Here is a 27326-nt window from a genome sequence, read left to right as displayed (position 1 = left end):
GATGGGCCCATGGGCTCCTTCCAAAAGAAGGCAGCACAGGGCCTATCTTAAGGAATCATGGGGTTCAAAAGAGTCCAAGACCAGGATCCCAAGAAGAGGGACTCCAAGGAGAGCACTCGGTACAAATGGCAGAGGTTTTAACAATTTTGATCATAGTATTGAACTCCCACATCCCCCCATTATCGTGGGGTATTTCTATCCTTGACCCTGTAGCACATTTGATGTTCCTCGTCTTGGCTGAGCTGAGGTGGGGTGGAGGTGACGACATAACCTTCACACTTCCCCCAGCCAAGGGGCACCCACCTGGTGGGTTGCAGCTTGATCTGAAATCATGACATCACCTCAGTTTGCTCTGCAGAGAGGAATGGTCCCTGTATCCCCCGCCCCTGCCCTTACTGCTAAGGAAGATGTCATTGCTACTTTGCAATGAGCAGCAATGATTTCCAACACAAGCCAGAAGTCTGACGTTCACCCCTTTTGCTAAGCACTAAACAAAAACTGTTCTATCTCAAGCAGGGAAACAACTTTATATTTTCTAACTCTATGTGTGTTTGTGTGGGCAACTCACTGCCCCTTCCCATCCTGTAGGAGTACCAGTCCTTATATACATGTCTGCCCTCTGAGAGCCTGTGAGCATCTCCCCAGAGCTACGGCCTGATGGTGCTGTTTCCACGCACAGAGGCCAGAGCCGCTCAGGGCAGGCAGGCCTGGAGCCGCTGGGAGAGGCCGGCCGCGCTCCTGAGAGGCCACTCTGTGGGGCACTGACAGAGGGCAGAGGGGAGTTCCGTGGGGGAGGCATGGAAGCCGCATCATTCCCGTGGGCAGGCTGGGCTGCTCCTCCCCTGCCTGGCGCCCACGGGGGGCGACGAGACACGGTCCCCAGTCCTCACAGCATCCATTTTGCAGCAAGAGCACCAGTGCCCTGGTGCTTCCACAATGGAACGTGGGCATATGAGGACTCAGGGGTCCTGCTGCCCAGCCCCAGGCACTGCAGACCCAGAAGGCAAACACGTTTCCCCTCCAGACAAGGGCAGCGTCTGCTGTACCGGGCTTCGGCTCTTCTCAGCGATGACACTCGCCAGCAGCTGGGACTGAGGCCCCGCCGACTTCACATCCTGTCGGTTTTGTTCTCGAATCTGTGTGGCAAGGGATGGTAAGAGTGAGCTAGCTGTCCGGCATCAGGGTGTAGAGTTGGGAGGGAGCAACCCCAGGGCACACTAGAAAGGCCGCCCAGGGGTGCAGATGCAACGCATCACATCCACTCTGAGACGGTATGTCTCCACGTCCGCTCCAGAGCGAATGAGAAGTTTATGTAGAACACCAGATTCTTGTTAACCATGAGCAGGTCATTGAGATGAAGAGCGAAATGAGGCATAGTAGATCCTTGAGGGACATTCTCAATTTTTAATATTCCTATGAAGTCCCTGAGGAATTGGTTTAAACTACAGATTCCTGGGGGGCCACCCCGTGCATATTGAATCTCAGTCCCATGGGAGGAGGGGTGGGAGTGACCCAGGAATCTGTCCTTGGGAGGACCACACACTGAAACACTGTTCTGGGAACACACCCGACCTATTGAAGGTGGTCTGTTACAAGGTAAGTTTTTTTAAAGTAACATTAGAAATATAAGTGAGTGAACTGTAAAGCAAAGGTAGAGAAATAAACACAAAGGATTTTGCAATCTTGAAAATGAGCCAAAGGGAAATAGCATAAAATTTGTAAAAATTCGATTTGCGGGCTGGTCTCTTAGACACATCTAATGTCTAAAGCTAGCACCTCTCTATTTGAGGGTTACACGGGACTACAAAAGCACAGAGCTTAGCACTGTGCCTGGAATATTGCCAATAAATGGTAGTTTCTTTTCCATAAGAGGCATCTGGGATGTCAGTAGGTAAGTCAGGCGCATCCTAGGGACACCCCCCCTACGCCCTTGAGGGAGAAAAGATGGGAGGTAATTAGCTATCACCTTACCTTGTTGCGCATGTCCAGCACTTCTTGAGGGTCAGTATACAGAGGCACAAATTGGTTTGGGTTTTCGATCCGTATGGGCATGCCACTGCTGGATTTCTCCACCTCGTCGGCCTTCATCCACTGAACACACACAAGGCCCGGTGGGTAAGGCAAAGGCATATGGCTGACCGTCCACCCTAGTGGTCCACCCCATGAGATCTGGGCCGACCAGCCTACGTGCAAGTCAACAAGCCTAGACAAACACGTTCCCTCCTCTTGGGCCTCTTTGATGTCTGTCTCCCAGAGCAGAGATGGGCAGCAAATGACCCAGCAACCAAAGAAAGGCCCCAGATCAATGGCCATAAGGAACACTTAAGAGGAGGGACAGAGCTGTGGTACCAGCTTTGACAGACAGGCAGCCACTGGTGTTGTAGTATTAGATGACTCATGGATGTTAATTTGCAGGGCTTTTTTTTTTTTTTTTTTTTAACGAAGAGCTATTCTATTTCGCTTTGTTAGTGAAAATCAAATTAAGAGCCAGGGTGTGTGATGAGGGAGAGGGAGGGAAAGAGCATACAATTGGTAAAAACTCAATCTGTGGGCAGGTCTCACACATCTAATGTCTAAAGCAAGCACCTCTCTACAGAAGAGGGTTATAAAGGCGGTGGACAACATAATAGAAGCAAGTACCCCATGCACCTTCTGGTTTTGCATCAGATGGTCAGTTCAAATGTTGGGTACCCCTCCCTTGAATTTCTCAGAAGCCCCTTCCAGATATGGGAGCAAAAAGCTTTCATGCTGCTGGGAGTGACCTGGTCCAGCCACCCTCTGGACCAAAAACTCAGCATAGGGGTGCAAGAAACAGGTGATCTGCTCCGTAGGCATGAGAAGCTGCTCCCAGATGCCCAATAGGAAGCCTTAAGGGGAGACAGGACTAGTGCAGGCCCAGGGGAGGTTTGCTGTTTCCCTTTTAAAATGGCTTAGTCCACACAATTAGACGGGCACTCTCCTTCCACCCCATTCTCCCCAGCGGAGCCCCCTCTGCCCTCCTTACTGTGGTCTTTGGCCGGGGGCTGCCCATGCTTCTCTGGACCTCGTCGGCCACGTTGACCCGCAGGTAGGTGTTGGGTGTGTTGAGCCAGCGGGTCTTCTTCTGCTGCTTCTGGGCGTGTTGCCTCAGGGCGGGCACCGGGGTGCCGTCCTCCTCAAACACGAAGGCTGTGACCGTGGCTGGAATCTCCACCTCACTTTTGTGTTTGGTTTTCTCTTGAACAAAGGGGTAGCGGTAGGTGTAGCCTGTTCTGTAACCCTAAAAAGGACAAAAATAGAACCACATGTGGTGGGGAAAATGGTCAGTTACACGCCTGCTCGTCCACTCACACGCTTTACCCCCTTCCATCTAAAGGACTCAGTTTAACCCAAAGTCTCTGTAATACAACCCAGGCCTTGCCGCACCTTTGGTGTATTTCAGAATTGTTCCCTGTCTTGGTCCCCCAACCCCTCCCCTCCTCCACCCCAATAAGCCCTCTGATCAGGGATGAGAAAGTCCCCAGAATCTTGAGGACCAGACAGAGCTCCAGCTTTTGGTCTGGTCCAGTAGTTCTCAACACAACAGAATCATGCGGGAGCTTTAAAAATGTGAATGCCTGGGCTCACCTCAGAGTTTCCCATTTCATTGGACAGTGGTGCAATCTGGGCTACAGGATTTTAAAAAGTTTCCCAGCTGATTCTAACAGTAGCCCTCCCTTCCTCGACTCTGAGGCTTCTTGACTAGTTTTCTCTTGGGAGCCCTAACTCTGACTCAAGAACATCCCTGTCTCCTAAGCAAGACCATGTCCCCCAAAGGGGGACTGTTACTCAGAATGAACACTTGGGAATCTTAACAGCTGCTGGAGCTATTCTCAGCTCTGCCTGTCATCTTTTTTAAAATTAAAGTGGCATTAAAAAGAAAGTGGATTACAAAAAAAGTACAGAGCCATGTAGAAAAATTAAGCAATATAAAAAACATAAGGAAAAAGTGGGTTTTATGCAAAATCTCATCCCCAGAGACAACCACTAAAAATCCTTTCAGTAATAATCTCTCTAAGTACACATATACAAATCCATGTATGTAAATATACAGGCTATATAATTAATGCAGCATATAATATATATAAAACAGTATATAAATGGACTGTACCACATAAGCAGCTTTTAAAAAATTGAGATATAATTGACATGTACCTTTACATTAGTTTCAGGTGTACAACACAGTGATTCAATATCTGTATGTATTATATGTGTAACTGCATCACTTTGCTGTACACCTGAAATTAACACACTGGAAATCACTATACCTCAATTTAAAAAAATTTGTATGTATTGTGAAATGATTACCACGAGCCTAATTAACATCTAGCACCTCTCATAGTTACAATTCTTTTTCTTGTGATGAGAACTTTTAAGATCTACTCTTTTAGCAACTTTCAAATATATAATACAGTATGAATAACTATTGTCACCATGCTGTACATTACATCCCCAGGATTGCTTATTTTATATATGGAAGTTTGCACCTTTTGACCCCTGTACCCATTTCTCTCTGCCTCCCACCTGGCAGCTACCAATCTGTTCTCTGTATCTATGAGTATGAGTTTTTTGATTTTGGGTTTTTGAGGGGTTTTTTCAATTCCACATATAAATGAGATCATACGGTATTTGTCTTTCTCTGTCTGACTTATTTCACTTAGCATAATCCCCTCAAGGTCCATCCATATTGCCGCAAATGGTAAGACTTCCATCTTTTTTATGGCTGAGTAATATCCTATCATATATAAGTACCACATTTTCCTTATTCGTTCTTCCATCAGTGGACACTTAGGTTGCTTCCATACCTTGGCTATTGTAAATAATAATGCTACATAATCAGCTTTATAAGCTGCTTTTAGCTCATCAATGTGTCTTGGAGTTTTTTTCATGTTATTGAACCTATAAATACACAGAAACCTTTAAACAACTACGTAATATGCCAGTGAATGGACATATCATAATTTATCTAACCAATACCAGTGGACACTGTTATTTTCAAAATATTATAAACAACCCTGAAATGAGTTTCTTTACACATTTTTCTTTAGGCAATTAACATAAGTGCCTAGTAATGAAAATGACTGAGTCAAAGGGAGCACAGTATAAGTTTTTATATATTTATCATGTCCATCTTCCCAAAACACTGAGCCAATTTACACTTCTGCCAATTGTGCTGGAGTTCCCAGCTCTTGTCTCCTTTCCCCACACTGAATATTGCTGAGGTTTAAAAAAAATCCTTGGCAATCAGATGGGTTAAAAGTAATATCCTCTACTTTTGTTTTGTTCTTTTTTGGATTACTAGTAAGACTGGATATTTTTAATTACACTTAATGGCCTCTTGAATATCTTCCTTTGTAAACTGGGTTCTCAGTTCATTTATCTATCGTGATGGTCATCTTTTTCATATTGACTTGTAATACCTCCTTTTACAGTAAAGATATGAATCTTTTGACTGTCACAGATGTTGCAAATATTTTCCCCATACTTTGTCTTTTAGCTTTGTTTATATGGTGGTTGGAGTGGTTTATAAAAACACAAATGTTGAATTTTAATGTGATCATATCTGTCAATATTTGGCATCACGAATTCAGCCTTTCCTGCCATGCTTGACAAGGTCTTTCCCAACACAAGAGCATTAAAACTATTAATCTACGTTTTTAAATACCTATATCAATTTCCTTTCCATGTTTAAATTTTTGACAAATCAGGGATTTATCTTGTTGAAAGGACAAGGTAGTAATCCACCTTAGTTTTATTTCCCAGATGGCTAACAGTCTATCTTTTTCCCACAGATTTATAAGATGGCTGTTTATCCTGTGTTAAATTTTCATGCATTTGGGATCTATTTCTGGATTCTCTAAGCTGTAGCATTGATTGGCCTGTCCATTCTGGACTAGTGTTCCTCCCTTTAGTGACTCAAGCGTTATCACACTTTACCATGTGGCCATTCTGAATTTCACCTGAAAGAACATTTTGCTAAGTCCTTATACCTTCCCCCACTTTTGAGGAAATTACATTGAGTTTATCGATTAATTTGGAAAAGTTACCCCACTGAAGTTTTTTTTTTTTTAATGTTGGGGGTAGGAACTTTATTAATTAATTAATTATTTTTTTTTTGCTGTGTTGGGTCTTCGTTTCTGTGCAAGGGCTTTCTCCAGTTGTGGCAAGCGGGGGCCACTCTTCATCGCGGTGCGTGGGCCTCTCACTGTCGCGGCCTCTCCCATTGCGGAGCACAGGCTCCAGACGCGCGGGTTCAGTAGTTGTGGCTCACGGGCCCAGGTGCTCTGTGGCATGTGGGATCTTCCAAGACCAGGGCTCGAACCCGTGTCCCTTGCATTAGCAGGCAGATTCTCAACCACTGCGCCACCAGGGAAGCCCCCCGTACTGAAGTTTTTAACCGAGAATAAATTATAGCTCTTCACTGATTTCAGGTTTTCTCTGATGTCTATTGGTAAAATTTTACAGTTGTCTTTAAAGGGGCTCTGCTTAAAGTTTGATTTTGCTGCATTTGCAAATAGGATTATTTTCTCATTATATTTTCATTGTTTTGTTTCAAAATTTAATGGAAATTCTTCTAGTGTTTCACCATGATACTGGTGCTTGTTTTGAGAAAAAAAATCATTTTAATCATGTTAAATAAATGGCTTCCTATCCTACTTAACAGCTATTATTTTTATAAATCAATATTAAACTCTTATCAAATAACTTTTGATCTCAAAGTGATCAGAAGGTTTATATTCTTTGACTCGTTGATATCATGAAATATATTTAAAAGATTTATAATATTAAACCATCCTTCAATACTAGGAATGAACCCTCGCTTGGTTATTGTGTATTATTATTCTAATGTTATGCTGGATACTATTTGCCAGTTTTCATGCAGCATTTTTCATCAACTCAAAGTGAGATTGGTCTGAATGTGTTATAATTGTTATGGTTTCGTTTCCTTCTTTCACTCTTATCTGCAACAGTTTAAATAGCATAAGAATAGTCTGCCTCTTAAAGGTCTGAAAGAATTTCTGCATGAGACCACTTGGTCCTGGTGCTTTATTTAGGCATAGTTACTCACACAAATGTTAACAGGAGTTGTATTTTCATTGTGGAGTGTACCTTTCACCATTATAAAGTGACCCCCATGCTCAGCCTGGTAACAAAGTGGAAATGATTTGCAGGAACTGGGGGCAGAAGAAAAGGATTGATTATTGCAATGACCTAGACCCAACAAAGAGAGGGTCCAAAGTAGTAGCAGAGAGGGGGAGGGGTGGTAGATGATACAGAAATGTCACAGAGGTAGGTTTCATCTTTGCTTTTCTGAGCAATCTAAGAAGTCAGAGTCTCTTCCTGCAATGAGCTCCTCACTGTATATGCTTTCTTCTTATTCTTGAATCATCTCCTATTTACGTCATATATCATCAATTAAATTGTTAGCTCCAGAAGGAAGGATGTCTTATAATTCTTTGGATCCTTTAAAGCCCACTCCTGGACATATACTAGTTAACTCCCTACCTGACTGATTGATCCGTTCATTGCAATAGGATATTGTTATAACGCTGCTCACCAGGAACAGGGAAATTCATGGCATTATGTGTTTTCCACGTTAAAGTCATGAGATTAGAAAGAAAGGCAGAACTAACTGCAAAAGAGGAGTGAACCAAGCTACCATGTGAGAGAGGCTCTGTGGTCCTGATTTTTGCTGGATTACCACCTCTCATACCAACCCAGGGCTTCCTGCCCCTTCTCTAAAGAGCACCCTGCAGGTATGATAACATCCACAACCCTTGGAACAGGGGTGGCAAAGGCCATCACTTGAGAAAACTCAACTACTATTAGAATGACCACAAATTCTAAGTCAAGTGGCCGATCAAGGGGCTTTAAAAACTTAACTGTGATGCTGGCAGTCCCCACGCCCACCGAACGCTTCATACTGACTGGTTTTGGGGGAGCTAAGCCACAAAGGACTGGCCTGGAAGGACAACGGCAGGAGACTCACCAGATTGTCCAGCATCCTCATGAGGGCTTCGAACTCGTGCTCCCCCAGCCGGCTCTTCTGCATGGGCCCGAAGGTGCTCCCCGCCCACTGCACGGAGCCCACCTCGTGAGGCCGGTGCTTCTCCTGCTCCAGGAGGATGAGGTTCTCCACGCCCCCCGCGCTGGACAGGGCAGACACCTGCACAAGGGGCAGAGAACGCTCAGCTCACACACACGCGTGTGCACGTGTACACGCACATCCCTGCGCGTGTACCTGTGCTCCTCTGTGTAACAGAGAATGGAGATTGGGGAAGATTAGAAACAGAAATGTCTGGAAAACTGAGCTGTAGTTGGTTTTTTCCTCCCAGAGGAAAGCCCCTCCAAACGTGTAGGGCATGTGTCCATTTCCAGGCAAAGAGGTATTAGTATTTCTTTCCTAATGTCAGTTCTTAGGGGGACATAGCAAGTGTTAAACCTTAAGAATAAAACAATGCAGAGTACTGAAAAATTACCTGGGACACAGACCAACCTCAAATTGTGATTATTTCTGGGGAAGGAGGGAAGATGAGAAAAGGGGACTTCAATTCTTGTCTGTAATATTTTACTTCTTCCAGAGGAAAATGCTGTTGATATTTGTTAAATCTGGTTGGTAGCAGGTGTCTATTATATGACTCTCTGAACTTTTCTGTATGTCTGAAATATCTCCCCTTAAAAAAAAAAAAAAGTCACTTGAAAGAAATAAGCTGCCTTCTAGGCCAGTGAAATATGAGTGTAGCTGCATGTTGGGCTGAATTAACAGGTCTAAAGGCAGAAGACCCTCCATGATGGCATTAGCCAGTCAAGGAAACCCAGAAAGAGGAGACACATGAAATGCTGATAGTCACAGCCGGGCACTGTGTAGGGCTTAGGAAGCTTTTACCAGCAGACTTAGAGCGTTTGTCCCACTGTCAAGGCTCCATGAGGAGGGGAAAATCCAGGTGGCTACAGGCAACGGACTCTGACTTTTAGGGCAAGTGGTGTGTGTATAAAGCAGGCAATTTTAGAACGATCCTAAAAACATTCATGAATCCAACTAACCTTATTTTCTAATTCCATGCTCATCTAAAAGCACATGTATCTGCCACTCAGATATAATTGGTCACAATTTGGCTTCCTGGGTAAGTCCAGAGAGAGACGGTGGTTTCCAAGTATTGTAGGTAGCGAAGCTGGAGTTTTACACTGCACGTCAAGACCCCAGCATTCTGATTAATATTTGATATCCCATGTAAACCTGCTTGTTATGGGGGAATGGCTCTGATTATATAAACTTTCAGTGTTCCAGATTTTGTGCCAGTTATTGTTTTACTGAAAATGAAAAGAATCCAGTGTAGCTTGCTGACAAACACAGGGCTATGAACCCATGAGGATCCTGGACACACTCCAGAGTGTGTTAAATTCACCAGTGTAACACATGGCCCCTGTGAGACTTCCTAGAGGTCAGCCAGGCCGCCTTTCCAAGGTGACCCCCATCACTCTGTGAAGAGGAAGAAGCAAAAACAAGCATTTCCATGCCCTCTTCATCCAAGGCATGTGTCCTATGGAAGCCTCCATTTTTATCTTAAAAAGATGACTCCACACCCTACAAACATAGAGACTTCAAGGCCTTTTAGTCCATTCTCTCACCAAAAATGAGTCCTTGTCTAGTATCCCTAGAAGTGGTCAGCTCCGTGCCTGGGAAGGCAACCTATTATACTGTTGTCCAAATGTTAGAAGGGTTACAGTGAGTTGATATAGATTACCTTGAGTTGAAATCTACCTTTTTATTATGTTCATTCACTGGTCCCAGTTCTGGACTCTGCTGACTGTGTTTTCTAATTCTGAAGTCCCTCACACCTGGCACTGAGGCTGAGCACCTGAAAACGCACTCTCAAAGGTACTGAATTCCAGCTGGTTGATCAATTACCAGGTTCATCCTGGACCCCCACCTGGCCAAGGCAGGGCTCCAGCTCTGGGGCCCTGAAACCCTGACTTGAAGTGCCAGCTCCCTGAAGAGAGGTCCCAACCTGTCAGCTGACCTTTCCCACCGACGTTTGCTTTCCTGAGAGGCAGTGCAATGTAGTGTTTAGGACATAGGACCTGGGTACCAGGCTGTCTGGGTTTGGATCCTGGCTCTGCTACCTACTTGCTGTGTGACTTTGAACAGCTATTTACCCTCCATGTGCCTCAGCTTTCTCACCCGTAAAATGAAAATAGTATCTACCTCGTGAGGATTATTTAAGGTAATATTTGTAAAGCACTTAGAATAGCACCTGGTGCATACGGAGTGCCATAGAAACATTTATGATAAATAAATTCTGAGGTTTTACCATGAAAGGCTGAGAAGCAATACCCCCTGGAGACTGGTCATTCATAGAGGAGGAGAAAACTGCCCACACCCTTGCAAGAGCTGCCTCCTCTCACCTCCCCTTTCCCCCATCCGTTTCCATGGCGATGGGTAGAAGATGGAGAATTGCCTGAGCTTCTTCTCATCTGCCTGTGAACAGAGCAGGGAGCTGCCTCTCTTAGCAGAGGATGACCCAGTTTCCTGGAACCCCAGACTGATGGGGAGCGAAGAGAACGCTGTCCCCAGGAGAATGGAATAGGCTCTTAGCCTTGAACCGCTGAAATGACCATGGACGCATTTGCTTGTTTGCCAAGGCCACTGAGGGAGAACACCAGTCATGATGGAAACAGAATTTCGGTGCTGGTCATTTGACCAGAAATGACCCTTCCAGGGACTGCAGTCCCAACAGCATCTGCAGGCTGCTGTACCTGGGCTCTTCCGAGGCTTAATCCACCCACACTCTTGGTCTAATCTCTCCTGTTTTATTTCCACAACTTCCAGCTTCATTTCACCCTCTAGAAGCCTTCCTGCTACACCTGCTGAAAAAAATCCACTGGCGCTTTCCTGGGGTTATCTGTCCTCATCGCCTGATGCACTTTTTTTTTTTTTTTTTTTTTTTTTTGCGGTACGCGGGTCTCTCACTGTTGTGGCCTCTCCCGTTGCGGAGCACAGGCTCGGGACACGCAGGCTCAGCGGTCATGGCTCACGGGCCCAGCTGCTCCGCAGCATGTGGGATCTTCCCGGACCGGGGCACGAACCCGTGTCCCCTGCATCGGCAGGCGGACTCTCAACCACTGCGCCACCAGGGAAGCCCCTGAAGCACTTTTAAAAGGTTACATCAAACCAGTCCTGACTGAAAAGAAAGTGACAGCAGACAGGGCCAAGAGAAGCAGCTGGGGCTGTCCAGGAAAGTGGCTGGCAGCTCTGACCTTCATCTCCCCAGCTGTTAGATGGCCATCCTCCCTTTGCTTAAATTGCCCAGTGGCCATCCATTGGGATCTGGAGCCTGGGGAAGGCATCCTTCACCGTGTTGCGGGGGGACACCCGGGAACCTCTCTCCATTCATTCTTAGGGCTGTGCTATCTTTGCAAAGAGATAAGTCTTTTTCATGAGATATTTTCTCATGGAAGCCTCTTCTTCAGAAGAAAGATGGAGAACTCTTCAGATGTGGAGAAGGGAAAGTAGGCATATCAAAGGCTCTGCCAGGTTCTAACAACACTCAGGGGTCAGAGTTCAGGGCCAGCATTATTGGATTGGGGATGAGGAGTCAGGAGGGTCTCATACCACCTCCTCTAACATTTTTTCATCACTGTCCTCTCAACATATCCTTCAAAAACCATTAAGAAAGGTCCCACTTGTACAGCCTCCACTAGTGATGCTTCTGGGATTATCCCATTCCTCCCCCATAACGCCCAAGGGAGGGGCAGGCCATCTTCCTCGGGGCACTGCTCTGCCCAGTCCAGCCAGGAGAGGGCAGATGGGACACCAGAAGGGCCCTGCAAAGAGCTGACTCACCCTGGAGCAGCTAGCCTCTCCCTCTGTCAACCGAGTCCTAAAAATACCATCAGCAACACCTCTCCTTGTCTGAAAGGCCATCCTCACAAGGTCTCTCTAGACCCAGGTCTGAGGTTGAGGAAATGGAGGCTTGCAGAGGGCAAGTCCCTGACCCAAGAGCACAGAGCGCAGGCTGGGAAGGATGGAACCCAGTCAGTCGTGCAAGACCCCCCCTACTCACCCGACAGCATGCCACACTGGAAGGAGCATATGCTTGGCTTATCCAACACTACCTGGTTATTTGATAAAACTACAGGATGTGTGTTTTCCTATTGCTTCTCCATCAACTCTTCTAGGGGTCCCACGACTACTGACACTCCCCACCCACCCTCTATCTCATCCTTTACCAGTTAGGAGAACTTCACCATGGGCCCCCTGGACATCACCCTGGGGCTTCCCTGGGATCAGCGCTGCCATGTCAACACTGTAGTTTGGCCTGCTTTCCATTCATGGTCTTTGCAAACTACCCTTCTCCAAACAAAGAAAGGAAAGAAGATTTACCTGTGTGGTGTCTGTGGGGCACAGCTAGAGGTAACAGGTACACCCCAGGTTATACAGAAGCATGCGAAGTACAGTTCCTCCCACTGTCCTACTGATGAGCCCAGGCAGCTCCCCGTCCTGAGCACTGATCCTCAAGAGTTGGGTGCTGGTTGTTAGACAATGGCGGTAGAAAATTTTAAAGCTACAAAACTGATTCCAAATGTGAAACTTTAGAAGAATCAGGTGGTGCCAAGGCAGAGAAATAGGGTGAGGCTTTCAGAGGGCCCCACTCAAAGGTCTCCCTAAATCACGGCCCATGGGGTTGCCACCTTTGCCCCCAGGCCCCTGTCAGGGTCCCTCCTGGGACCACACCCTAGAGGAACTTGCTCACCTGTATCTCACACGCAGCTTGCAGGTGGAAGATCTTATAAAATGCCTCCTCTACGGTGTCACCCAGAGCAACCACTCCATGGTTTCTTAGCACCAGGATCTGCACAGGAGCAGACAGCCAATTAAAACTTTAAGCCTTCCAAACGTGAGTTAAGAGGAAGAGATTTTTCATTTTATTCAGATCAATTTCGTATCCAATCCTGGAGCACGCCCCCCTGCCCCAATTCCTTACTCATTCTCCCTATACAAACACCGAATGCTACATACCCCCCATGAGTTTTAATATCCACCCAAGCGAACGTTTAAAGCATCCACCCTAAAAAACTGAAGATGCTTTTTAAAACTGAGACTGAATAGCTTGGTGGATTTCTTTGGGCAAGACCTGGGGTTTTTAGGCCCTGAAGAGCTTAGAAGTCTGAAAAACGAATGTTTGTGTTAAAGTGAATGAAATTACTTGCTGTTGAATACAATGGCCCAACCTCAAAAGCAATCACTTGCCCCCCTGTAACTCAGTCGACTTGTGAGTCAAACCCAAGGGGGTGGCCCTCTGAGAGGTGTCTCTGCAGACACAGGTGAGTTGGGTCCCGTGTTTTCTGGCCCTCAGGCTTCCTCTCCATGAATTCCGTGAGGCCCTGGCAGCTCTAAGATCCTAGAGTTCCATGAAGGAGGCCACAGTGACCTTCTAATCTAACTCACTAGTTTTACTAATGAGGAAAGAGAAGCCTAAAGAAATTGAAAGTCTCCCAGCTAATTAGGGACAGAGTCGGAACCAGAACCCAGGCTGTCCCCGATGGAGAGATACTTGTAACTCAGCCAGGGGCAGGCAGATCTAAAAGGGGGAAAAAAACAGAAATGCATTTATACCAAGGTCCAGGTGCACCCTCCCTGTTGGAAACTCTTCTTGGTTGGTTTTATCCTCAAGAACTCTCTGAAAGATACCTAGGGGACACCCACCTGGGAGCCGGGCCACAGACCCACATATCAGATGTCCTTGCAGCAGCTGGGCTGAGGCCCAGTGGCCTAATCATCACATCCACTCTTGCTGAAAACAGCTGGAGTTTTTTCATCTCAAGAGCCAGAGAGATGGAAAGAGACTGTGACTTTTGCTCATAAGATTTTGCAGATCTTTTGTGAATGCCCCATCTCTTAAATTTTTGTACCATTTCACAAATGTGAACATCACCCCTCTCCTGGCACTGCTAACGAGGCTTCAGAGAATGGCAGGACAGGGTGGCAGGGATTTCTGCTCTATGGGAGAGATGGGAAGACAGGGACTCTCAGATGGAAAATGACTCCGGGAGTGATGCCTTTCAAGGAAGGGGGCAAGCGCCCATCCACCCAGGCTTGGCTATGCAACTTCCCATTCTAAGCTCAACAGCCCTAATTATATGCTGTTATAAAAGAGGCCTTCAGACTTAAATCAAGCAATTACAATGAGATTCTGTTTATCTCTATCAAGTTAGCAAAAAAAAAAAAAGTGATAACAGTCAAGTTTGGGGAGACTATAGGGAAACAGCATTCTCAAGTACTAGTCATGGCCGGAGGAGAGGGCAATTTGGTACTATGAAGTAAGAGTTTTAAAATGTGCATCCTTCGGAGTTTATTCTAAGGAAATCATCCCAAGCAAATACAAAGATGTAGCTGAAAGAATTTTCATCACAAAGTTGTTTATATTAAGAGAAAATTTGGGGGAAAACTTTTCAATGTCCAACCATAGAGGACTGTGTAGGTAAATAGTGGCACAGCCATTCACACCATGAAGTATAATTTAAAATGGTGATTAGAAAGTGTTTAGTAGCATACAGGGTCTTTACTGTATATCGCTAAGGGGAAAAGGGAGAATATATTTTATAATCCTAGTTTTGTAAATCTATATGAATAGTTATGGGGGTGTGCACCCAAATCGCAGGGTAGGTGAAAGATTTTTATGTCATTTGTTGTTATTGTTGTTTATCTGCAACTTATAAACATTTTCCAATGAACATTTGTCACTTTTCTGATGTCGGTTTTTGACAATCCCACCCAGAGCACCTTCCCAGAACAGCTGAGCCGAACCTTGCAGGTGGGTCCAAGGCACTTCTGCAGGTTGATCCGATCGGCTTCCTGCTCCATCTCGCCATTGAAGTCATAATAGGCCATGTCCCCCACCAGCAGGGCATTGTGGGACACAGGCAGGAGGCCCCACTTCATGGCTGACACCTTTAGTGAGACGATGGAATGAATGTTTAGCGCTGCAGCTCCACCCTCCTCCTTGCCCCTCTGTCACAGTCGCCCTCTCCTCAGAGCCGCACAGTCAAGTTCTGTCTGGGGACGTGGCAGGGGAGGGAGCGAGCGCAGGAGAAAGGCAACCCCTCCCCTTGACGAGGCTCTTGCTTTCTCACTGCTTCCTCTAAAGCCTTTTCATCACACTTTTCCCAGCTGCCATGTCAAGACATCACCTTCTAAAACTGCTGCAAAGCAAGCGCTCCAGGGATGGCGTGCTGCTGCCACCCCTGCTTGGCTCTTGTCCTAGGACCCGGGAAGAGGCAAGGCTGGTGGAGTTGGCACCAGGCAGGGCTGAAGCAGGGTCCAGGGTCCCTGGGGTGGGTTGCGCGAAACCCTCAGCCTTGGGTCAGTGCATCAACAGCCACGACTCTTCACTAACAGGGAGGCCCATTGAGAAGCCCCCATTTTACCGGCAATGGAGCAATGCAAGTGCCAGAGAACAGGGTTAAAACGCAGGCTGAAATGGCCATGCTCCAAACCCCACCTTTTATTAAAAGCAAGGAGCGTGGAGAGGTTAGGAGAGCCGCTTGCCCCCCTTCAATCATCTTGCCCCTCGTTTAAGCCCCGGCTCTGCAGAAATGGATAGTTGGCACGAATACAACATGCAGTCTTAGTCCGAATTCTGGAAGGTCTGAGTGCTTGTAACCAGAGTGATTTGTGGAGAAAACCACAGGCCAGTGACAGGTCTTTTGTGCCCCTGTAGGCATGTGGCCTGGGGGTGAGGGTTGAGGGAACACCCAGACTGGGTGTCTGCTGTCTTTCCAGGTGCACCGCAGCGTCTCAGGTAGACATGGAGAAATGCCCAGAGACCCTTGGGGGACAGCTTGCTCCTTGAGGGTCTTCTCTCTGCTCTCTCCCAATTCCCAGACACTCGGAAAGTGCCGTCACCCGGGCCTGCGGCACCGGTTTGCATATGTAGCAGGTGCGGGGTGCAGCAGGGAAGACTTTACACATCTTCACCTTGTCTCCCCTCACCTAGACTTCCATAATTAGAAAATGCAGAGGAGGAGGTTCCCATGTTGGGTGTCCCCTCCTCACCTTGCTCTGAGTTCCAGGGAATCTTTCCAGAACTGTTTTATATGGCGAATTTGCTCCTAGCTTGGGGGCTTATGTCTTTCTTCAGGGAGACCCTCAGAGAGACAGCTGCCACGGGTCTGCTGCCAGCCTCGGGGACTGAAATGCTGGCCGAAGAGCTGACACTCACCGCCGCCGTGGCCGGAGTATGCAGGTGGATGACACAGCGCACGTCGGGTCTGGCGGCGTAGATGGCCGAGTGCAGGCAGAAGCCCGTGGCGTCCACTGGGAAGCAGCTGCTGCCCTTCTCCACCACCTCTCCCAGGATGTTCACCTTGATCTGGGCCGGGGGGAGGAGAGACTTCCGGCCACCAGCAGGCAGAGGCCCCTCATTCCCCTCCCCGCAGGTGGGCCAGGCACACGCCCACCCACCTGTGTCCACTCTCCACCATACCACGGGCAATGGATGTGCTTTATGTGGGGGGCAAGAGACCCCATTCCTGCCTGCAGGGTGAGCACACAGGCTACTGGGAAACAAAGGTGATTATAATTCAGCATTGAAAAATGCTAGAGCAGAGTTTCTCAAACTTTAATCACCTGGATGCAACTAGAGATGATCATACTAAGTGAAGTAAGTCAGAAAGAGAAAGACAAATACCATATGATATCACTTATCTGTGGAATCTAAAATATGACACAAATGAACCTATCTATGAAACAGAAACAGAATCAGGGACATAGAGAAGAGACTGATGGTTGCCAAGAGGGGGAGGGGTTGGGGGAGGAATGGAGTGGGAGGCTGGGGTTAGCAGATGTAAGCGTTCATATATAGAATGGATAAACAACAAGGCCCTACTGTATAGCACAGAGAACTATATTCAATATCCTAGGATAAACCATAATGGAAAAAAATATAAAAAAATAATGTATATACATGTATAACTGAATCACTTTGCTGTACAGCAGAAATTAATACAACATTGTAAATCCACTGTACTTCAATTTTTTAAAATTGATTTAAAAAAAAGAATCACCTGGAGATCCTGTCAAAATGCAGATTCGGATTCAATAGGCCGAGAACTCGGCCTGAGAGTCTGCATTTCTAATAAGATCCCAGTGATACCCCTGCTGCTGGTCCATGGACCACACTTTTGAGTAGCAAGGTGCAAGAGGAGAATCATTCACAGAATTCTCTAGAAGCAGATAGGAGGAGTCTTTAATTCCTCCTATTAAAGGGAGTAACATCTAAACTGAGCCTTTTTCCTTTTTTTTCCCACTTTTTATTTTGAAAAATTTTTAATCACACACAAAGGTAAAGAGGATAGCATAATGAACACCCATTTACTAGTCACCCTAAAGCTAGGGCTTAAAGGACAAATGGAGAGCAGTCACTGGTCTTACAATCTGCTTTTGACGCCCAGGGGTTGTGGGTGTCATGGTGAAAACACACGCGCACGGGCGCGCATGCGCGCGCGCGCGCGCGCACACACACACACACACACACACACACACACACACACACACACACACACACACAACTGCTGGTGGCTGTGGCTGACCTGGCACACAGCTAAGCCATGGTGCTGCCTAACATTAACAATCTCATAGACCATCATCACCAGAGACGGCCACTTTTGACTGTGATACAGAAGACAAAAGCCATTCCTTAATCACGTCTAAGCACAGACAAAAACAACCTTGCATAAATGTAAAAATGCACCTGAACTCAACTTCTTCTGCTTCTAAGCCAGTCCCTCTACTACTCTCCTCTCCCCCAACCCCTGCACCCAGAAATCTTTCCTGATTGAAACCGATTCTGGAACTTTCTTCCTACCACGCCTAAAAGGAGCAGGAGGACAGAAAGGGGACCCAGAAGCTCTCTCTCAGGGCACCAGCACTAGAAGAGTCTTGCACTGCTTTGGGACAAAGCACTGGCTGTTGTTCTAATGTATCCCCTCAGCTGGAAGGCTTCCCCACTCCCAGCCTTTGTCCAATCCCAGGCTCAGAGGCCTCCAGGCTCATCTCTTCTCCCCTCACCCTCCCACTGTGCTTCCAGCCTGCACCTCCCATTTCGTCTCTTGATCACATCATGCTCTGCGCTCTCAGTTTGTTTTGGTGTCCATGTGACTTATCTGTCCCACTAGATTGCAAACTGCAAGAAGGACAGGATGGCAGTGGCTACCTTGGAGATGACCTCTCACCGTAGGAGCAGAAAGAGTACTGTCATTTCAGCAAGAAATGCGTAGTGACAGGCCGGACTGTACTCACCAGGCTGGATGCTGTGACTTCGCTGCAAGAAACTCCCTTAGGGCTGATGAGGAAGTGGTCCTGCTCCTTGCTGACTCTCAACTGGAGGAAAGACACGTGTTCTCAGAGGCAAGGAGGGAGAGGGGTCATTTCCAATGACACACTGCTTGAATCCCCTCTTTCCCTAAATCCACTGCACCCAAATCTTCCCCCCAAGAACCGTTACTTCTCCCTGACCCATAAGAGATGAAGAGGACTCAGCTTTATTTGGAGCTGGGGAAATGGAACTACAAGAGGAATCTCCCAATGGTCAAAGGTAGCCCTAGAAATAGGATCCAGAAATTCCTGGCTCCTCATCCAGAGAAGTGCCCACTGGGCAGGTTATCTGTCTCAGGAAACCACAGTGGTTAGAAACCTTGGAAGGGCTCATGGAATTTTGGCCAAAGGCCACCAGCAGTGCCACGGCCATGCCAAGGATCAGGAGTTCTCCCTTTGGATTTGGTTGGGCCACACACATTGCTCCACCTCACCCCCAAATGCTCTCCTTACCGTGACATAGGTGTCACTCAGCTGGGCCCAGCCGTACAGGTCCAGGAGGCGGTAGACACTGCTGATCTTGCACCGCATGAGCCTCTCCCCCTTGGCCAGGTTCAAGGAGTCAGCTGTGTGGAGGTCATTGATGGGCGTCATCATGGAGAAGTCTGCAGGGACACAGGGCAGCTTTTGGGTCAGGGGCTCCCGTCTGCCCTCCCCTGCCCTGCCCCTGTCCTCTCAAATTCTCACTGGCACTACAACCACACACTAGACTTCAGGGAATTCAACATTCTTTGACGCTGACTCCAGAGGATAAAATCCATAGAATGGATAGCTGTGCCCAATAAGGTCCTCTGCTCCTTCGGGGAAGAATGGCATTGCTTTGGGTCAAAAATCATGGCCAGACTCAAGGCCACAGAATGAAAGGTTCTCAGAAGGCCAAGCTGACCATAAACCCTAGAGATGGACATTGAATAAAAGCATAAATAAATTTCTGAGTGGAAATATGAGTATATTTTATCTGTTTTAACGAAGAAGTTACTAATCATTATCATATTGTTTTAACTATACCATGTAATATAACTTTTTCTCTAATTTGGAAACAGGGCAGACAGAAAGTCAAGTCAACCAGGAAGTAAATTCCTCAAGTTTTCCTGACAAGTCATGAACTTCCAGAAGTCAGTGTGGCTGTGGTTGGCTGAGGGGCTGGAGGCCTTGGGTGGGCCATATCTGGTCCCCTCTGGATATACAGTCCCTTGGTTAGTTATGGCTCTTTTGGGGAATTTAGAGGGATGTGGAAGTAATATGGAAATGAGCCTAGAGCATTTGATAGTCAGGGCACCCAGAGGGTCTAGGAATTGATGCTCAGTCTGTCCCATTAACCACAATGACCGCTGCCTGTATGCCTCAGGAAGGCAGAAGAGGGCATCTGAGCCCCAGAACTCCAATTAATCAGTGTCTAGGAAACAATAAAAGAATCAATAGGAAAGGGTTCTGGCTTAAAATGATGTCTGGCTGGGAGCCTCCTGATGCTGTCTCTCCCAGCATCCCACTAAAACCGTTAATGGATTAAAATGCTCTTTGGAAGCTTCCACCATCTCTATAAACCTCACTGTCACACCATGTGATGTATGTCCTCTATCAGGTTTGCCATTAGTTGAAATGACGAGACGGTCTGCAAATATGAGGGTGGACTGGGGGCATAAAGCAAGCAGAGCAAGCCTTGAACACCCCATGTCAGGAAGATGCCCCCAAAGGGCCTGTGCCCACCAACGGTGGTATGCCTCCAGTGCATGTGTCCAGTACATGAAGTTGACAGGGACAGAAGTGGTCCAAAGACCCAGCTAAACTGGCAAGAAGAGCAACAACGAAACCCAAGAGTCAAGGATTTCTAATTCAAACTGACCAATCTGGGATCCCTGCCTCCTCTCTAGTTCCCCAGATAAGTATTTACCTCTTTGCTTCACCCCTTGCAGCAAGCTGGGAGGCATATCCAAAGCATAAGGCCCCCAGACAAAGCTGGACGGGAGGGAGGCTGTTGTTGGGAGAGCCTTCAGACCCAGAGTCCTTTGAATCCTTCTCTTAGTAATAACTATGGAGCCCCAGAGATGGCAGGAGGCCAGAATAGGACTGAAAACACTCACTCTGTCATGTCGTCTGTGTCCTGTATCAAAGAGTTCCCAACCCTGTGGAGCTTCCCCATGAGGACTACCCACCCACAGGCCCAGAAGAGACCAGAGGGATCCACAGGAGTCCCCAGTCCTCTGTGCTCAGGGTCTTCATAGAAAGAACGCTTATTCTGACCAGGCTCACTAAAGTGAAAATCTAACTGGGCCATTATTTCAAAGTACCTAAGAAAACACAGAAAAAGATGAAAATCCACCAAACCCCCTGAAAGCTAAGCCCGAAGGACACACTATTTAGAAAAACAACAAAAACAAAACAACCAAAAAAACCCCAAAACCAACCAGGCAAAGAAAATTCTAAGGCAAATGGAGCTGGACAAAGAACAACCTCTCTGGGCTTGAACTCAGGACACTTGAAAGTTTCCCTCTCCACATTCCCTGACTCAGATACCCTGGCATGCACCAACAAGATTTTCAGGCATCCAACTGTTTTCCTGGCAGTTGCTGATCAGTGAGGTGATAGGAATGCTGGTCGGCCCTATTTCTCTCTCAAAAGGAAGAGTATAAGGTCAGAGATATGAAAGTGATGAGAAAGAATATGATAGCTATGGGAGACAAAGACCAGAGGACCTGGCATATAAGTTATAAGTATTGATATAATAGAAGAAAAAATTCAGAATTGAATAAAAGACCTATATATATATATATAAACTGAAAGAACTTACTGCATTTCAGGGGAGAAACGTCCATTAAAAGAAAAGCCTACAATTCTATGCTTCCTGACACAGTCTTGAAATACAAGGGTAAGGGGGAAAATCCACAAGCACCTAGAAAAAAAATTGGTTACCTACAAAGGAACCAATAATAGACTGTTTCAGACTTCTCTGCTACAGCAACAGATGCCAAAGACAATAATACTATAGGAGATTTACAAAAACTAACAAATACTACAATAAAGTGACACAAAACAGGTAAAAATAAAGGGACCATCAAAAGTATGCCAAGGCAAATATAAACTAAAAGATAAATAGAGCCATAACATGACCAAAGTAGAAGCCACGGAAAACAATATTCTTTTGGACGAAAAGGATCACTTTGTAGGTCATTTTACATGGATAGAAGGCATAATCCATAATGAAGATATAGCTATAAAAACATGTATACTTTGAAAAGCATTTCAAGATGTTCAAAGCAAAAGCTATCAGAAACAGAGAGAAATGAACAGAAATCAAATACAGTGGGAGACATTAATTCTTTATAAAATCAAAAACAATAAATGAGGATGAAGATTAAATACTATGTCCCAGAGATAGAGTCTACACCCATATATCATTTAAGTATGATATTATTAGGGCACAAAGAAAATCTCAATAAATCCCCAACATAGACATTAAGTAGGCTACATTGTCTCAACATAATGCAATAAAACTAGACGTTATCAACAAATCTTTAAAAGAATACAGATTCTGGGCTTCCCTGGTGGCGCAGTCGTTGAGAGTCCACCTGACAATGCAGGGGACGCGGGTTCGTGCCCCGGTCCGGGAAGATCCCACATGCTGTGGAGCGGCTGGGCCCGTGGGCCATGGCCGCTGAGCCTGTGCGTCCAGAGCCTGTTCTCCGCAGCGGGAGAGGCCACAATAGTGAGAGGCCCACTTACCACAAAAAAAAAAAAAAAGAATACAAATTCCAACACTTAGAAATGAGAAAACACACTCTCAGAGTGTGTTTATTTTATTTTAGAATAAAAATAAAACCAAAACAGCAACTACCTAGAAATTAACAATAAAGGAAATACTACATGTCAAAATTTATGGGATAAGATCAAATTTATACTCAGAGAAAAAAATTCATAGCCTTAAATGCCTTTATTATTGAATTAAATATGAAAATAAATCAAATACATTTTATTCTATTGTAGAAAAACATAGAGAACAAAATAAACCAAAGAAAAGTTATGGAAAGAATTAATGAGTATAAAAACAAAATCAATAAATCAGAAAACAAGAAAGTTAGTAGAACCAATATATAAATCCAAGAATTGGCTTATGTGAGAAGACCTATGAGGAAACCAACATCTGGACTGGCCAATAAAGAGGAAGTAGGAACACACAGCACCAGGAATGAGAATGCGAGGTCATATCCACAGTAGAAGGTTTAAGTAATAAAAATAATATTGTAAATCAGGCTAATAATTTTTTAAAGCCACATGAAATGGATTATAAAATATGACCAAAATTTACTCAAGAAGCAGCAAAATAAAATTTTAAAGAACTTTAAGTGAAACAGAAAAAAAATGTTACCCAAATATTCCATATCTGGATAGCTTTACAAGTGAACAATAAATCTTAAAAGAGCAGAGACTTCCTATCTAATTTAAACTCCATTAGGGCAAAGAAATGGGTGGGGATCACCCTGATTCATCTTAGGAAATTATAATCTTAATACCAATACTAAACCAAGGCTGCCGAAAAAGTGCACTGCTTTTTATCATGTGTGACTATGGATGCAAAAATTAATAAAATTCCAGCAAGTCAAACCCAGAAGAGTATTTTTAAAAGAATGCATCAAAACCATGAATTATTTATTTCAGGAATGAAAAAAAGAGTTCAATATTCAGAAATCTATTAATATAATTCACCAAATCAAGGAAACAAAAATCAATAAATGCCCAAAATAAATGCCCAAAATGCATTTTATAAAATTCAATATCCATTTCTGAGAAAAACCATTTTATAAAATGAAATTTATAAAATTCAATATCCATTTCTGAGATACAAATATCTTTGTATTGAACTACAATACAAAGATATTTTCTCAACATGATAAAGAATAACTATCTCAAGCTCTTGTGGTAAAAAATTTCCATTAAAGTCAGAAACAAGACAAGGATGATTACTCTCTATAAACTATTATTAAACATTGTTCTGAAAGTTCTAACGGATGCAATGAGAAAACTGGAAAAATAAACCAAAGGGTAAATGTTGGAATGAAGGATGCAAAATGACCATTATTTTCAGATTATGTGATTTTTCTATATACAAAGCCCAAAAGAATTGAGAACATACTAGAATTTAAGAGTCCAGTAAGCGGCTAGTTTAAATAATATATAAATACATATATCTCCAACGATTTCCCTAGATGACAGCTATAACCAGAAAAAAAGTTGAATGGAGAATCACTTAAAATGACAAAGTTACATAAAATTTCAGGATAAACGTAACAAGAAATTAGTAAGGACTATAAGAAAATAACTACTAGCTTTTCTGATGGACATTTTAAAAGATTTAAATAAATAGAAGACACACATCATTTCTGAAAAGATTTAAAATTCATTCATGCAAATATTTTTTAAGCACCTGTTATACACCAGGTGCTACTTTTCTAAGTCCAGGACACTAACAGTGAACAAAACATACATATATCCTCCCCACCATGGAGTTTACATTCTAATATAAAGTTGTACATTTATAAATTCTCCACCAAATTAATCTATTCATGTAATGTAATCCCAATCAAAATCCCAAAAGGAATTTTTTGAGGTGGATGGAGAGACCTGACAAAATACTTCTAAAGTTATTTTAAAGTATCAACTTAAACAATGGTTGAGAAAAATTGGCAAAAGAATAATTAAGGGTATTTTATTGGATGATAAAACATAGGGAAGGTGTTTCTAAGAATGCAATCAAAGGCAGAAAACACAAAGGAAAATAATAATGGATTCAACTACATGGAAATTAAAGAATTCTACAACACGAAAATATCATGAACAAAAGTAAAAGGCAAAGGAGACACTGGAAAAAAATCTGCAATGTATTTGACAGATAGTAGGGAACTAGGCTTACTTTATGATTTTTAAATCTGTAAGAAAAGAATATGCAAGTAGAAAAATTGGCAAAGGATGTGACAGGCAATTTATTACAAAAAGAAAATCATGCCCAGTATGTATATGAAAATATATTCAATCTCTATAGTAATCAAATAAATGCAGATTAAAACACAAAGTACTATTCATCACCCATCATATCAAGAGGATGAAACAAATGGTAACACAGACTACAGATCAGGGTGGAGGAAATGGGTACTCTTGCATTTCTGGTAGGAATGTAAATTCATTCCATCTTTCTCCAGGGTAATTTGGCATTATGCATTGGTGCCTTTAAAACATGCATATAATTCAGTCTAGCAATTCTACTTCCAGTAATTTATCTTAAGAAAATAGTCATGGATATAATCACAGATTTATTTGCAAGGATGTTTATTGCACTGTCATTCATAATAACAAAAAGTTGGAAACCACCTAAAAGTCCAAAAATGGGAAACTGATTAAATAAACTGTGGCATATTCAGCCATGTACAGAAGAGTGTACATCCACCAAAAATTATGCTATAGAACCATATTTTATTATGTGAAAAATTAGTCAAGATATGCTAAGGCTATTAAATTTATATGTATAATGTGATTCCACTTTTTTTGGCATAGTCTGTATATGTTAAGAGAAACAGGCTGGAAGGATATACACCAAAATATTGATAATAGTAATTTCTTGGTAGTAAGAACACAGTACAGTAATTTTTATTACCCTTTCTCAACTATTTTCCTAATTTTCAACTATAATCCTATATTCATCTTGCTGAGGGGAAGTATTTTTTGATGTCTGTTTCTTAAAGATTGTGGGCAGAGCTTCAGAGCCAAGGAAGATGGGTTCGTGCCTAGCCCTGGCTGCTCTTGGCCCTTGTCTACGGAGTCAGGTTGGCCTGTCCAGTGGAGTGAGGGGACAATGGCTCCAATGGCCTCCCATCTAGCCTCCCCCCAACTCCATCTCCAACGGAGTGACGCCAGGGGATTGAGGGAAGATCAGGCTGAGGGCTGGATGCTGTGAGGACACAAGGATTTTCTTAGGTTCTGTGCCCATAGCTTGAGTAACAGAGAGCAGAGTCCTGACTCTCCACTGTCCACTCCTGGGCCTCAAGCAGCGGCCGTGCAAGGGACCTTGAGTTGCAAAGCTCTTCCCTCCATGCTAATCCACTTACGAGGGGTGGGGGTGGATCATACATAGGCCGCCCTGCCTCTCATTGCAGTGACACTGTGTCATCCTCCGCCTGCCCCCAGCAGAACCCGAACTAGGTTCTCCCTTAAGTCTCCGCCACCCCCTGCCCTCCGATTTCTGGGCATCAGGGATAATCCTCCTGGGGTCTTTAAGTCGCAGTAGCATGAGAAGCAGAAGCAGGTATCTCTCTGCCTGCGGCCCAGCTCCCACAGGTCTGCTAACGCAGCTGCAGCGCTCACTGCGTAGGCTGGCGGCAACCGAGCCGCTTCTGACTGCGGCTTCCCCTCCCCCACTTCCTCCACCTCTGCTCCCGGCAGCTCCCCAGCTCCCCACATACTCATGGAAGATGTTGGGAAGACTGCGTGGGAGGTGCTGGCCATGAAGTCCGCGATCTGCCGCAGGGCCCAGATGTTGGAGGAGTTGTTCCCCTTCGTCATCTGCTCCTGGATGAGGCCTTCCAGCTCCTCCCTGAAAGACTGAAGCAGGCCCCCGAGGCGCTGGTCCTCCCAGTGTGCCTCATGTGGGAGACCGAGGGCCCCTCTTCCAAGTGCCCGCCCCTAGCCCTTGGGTCAGCTAGGCCAGGACCACATGTGGGATATCTGGGTCCCAGGGGGCACCAGGCAATCCCACTGGGACCTGAGGAGCCTCCCCAGACTGCTGTGTGGAGAGCAATAAGGAGATTGCTGGGAATGGATCCTGTTCCTTTGCCTCATGGGCAGTACTCCAGACTCCAGGTCCTTCCTGTGTCTCAGGGATAGCCTAGACCGCCTCCCCTGCCCCCCATCAGACACGGCAGGACTTCACTTTAGTAATTAAAAGACTTTTTTAAAAGCAGAATTGAATGAAAAAGTATGCCATCTTTCCTGTCTGTTAGCCAGGCCGATGGCTCTTCTGGGCCTCAGTTTCTTCATATTCAAGATTTGATGACCTCAGTGGTCACTTCCACTTCTGATGTCCTGCCACTCTAAGCCTGGCTTTTCAGACCATCAGGCCACAAATAGGGCAGCCTGTCCACCAGGTGGCAGCAGAGAACACTCAGGAGGAAATAGGGAGCCGCATAGATGTTGGGGAATCTACAAAAGGACAGAAGCATGACCTCCTCCTGTCCCCATCTCCTGCCTGAGAATAGAGTCCCATCCTCCAGGCCCCCAAACTTGGGTTGGTACTAACTCTGCCACTTCTACCACACCCACCATCCCTTCTAGTCTCCCTCAGAGTTTCCGTCAACCCAACGTTTTAAGCACCTGCCATTTTCCTCCAGACTCCCCAACATGGTGTCACCTGTCACCAAGACCTCGGGCCCATCCCCCTTAGCACTCCTGTGTGACACCCGAGCATTCACTGTGTGTTCTCAACCAGGGTCTCAGAAAAGCCGGGCAGTGGCTGAGGCAGATCTCATCCTGGCAAGTACCTGGACATGCCAGCTCCACCCCTGAGCTTCCCAACACTTAGGATCATGCACTGTTGCCTGCGGACCCCCCAGCTTTACTGCCATGAGGCTCCCCCTTGCCTCTGTCCACACTGCTCTTCCTGCCCCTCCGAGGGCCTGCACCACCCTCCTGCTTCACTGGTCCAGTAGGCCCACCCTCCAGCCCTCCATCCTCAACGCACCACCTGCCTCAAGGAAGAGCTCTGTGTCCATGCCAGGCAGGCACCAACTGACCTCCAGACTCCGGCCACGGCTGGCTGATCCGGTCTTGCCCGCTGTGCCCTCCACTCCCCCACCTCCCGGGGTTTTCAAAGCCTTATTTGCCAGGACGGAGTTCTTTGTGGCGTTCAGAAAAGGGAGCCCAAAACCTCCCACGTGGCGCCCCCCGGTGG

General features: G+C 45.5%; 1 protein-coding gene across 6 annotated transcripts in view; it reads right to left on the bottom strand.

Annotated features, from left to right (window-relative positions):
* ADD2 (adducin 2) overlaps positions 1–27326 on the bottom strand; it is a 111223-nt gene that overhangs the window by 15406 nt on the left and 68491 nt on the right. For all 6 annotated transcript variants that reach the window (XM_059079793.2, XM_067007437.1, XM_067007440.1 and 3 more), the window contains 10 exons: positions 25843–25981; positions 18848–18999; positions 18320–18400; positions 16242–16391; positions 14828–14971; positions 12774–12872; positions 8009–8185; positions 3005–3259; positions 1972–2091; positions 1047–1136 (listed from right to left, as the gene is read on the bottom strand). In XM_059079793.2, the coding sequence (XP_058935776.1) occupies positions 1047–1136; positions 1972–2091; positions 3005–3259; positions 8009–8185; positions 12774–12872; positions 14828–14971; positions 16242–16391; positions 18320–18400; positions 18848–18999; positions 25843–25981 (1407 nt within the window). The remainder of the gene's footprint in view (positions 1–1046; positions 1137–1971; positions 2092–3004; positions 3260–8008; positions 8186–12773; positions 12873–14827; positions 14972–16241; positions 16392–18319; positions 18401–18847; positions 19000–25842; positions 25982–27326) is intronic.

Source organism: Kogia breviceps, chromosome 11 (genome assembly GCF_026419965.1).
Source record: "Kogia breviceps isolate mKogBre1 chromosome 11, mKogBre1 haplotype 1, whole genome shotgun sequence".
In the NCBI taxonomy this organism is placed as follows: Eukaryota; Metazoa; Chordata; class Mammalia; order Artiodactyla; family Physeteridae; genus Kogia; species Kogia breviceps.
This window is presented reverse-complemented; position numbering and strand designations above follow the sequence as displayed.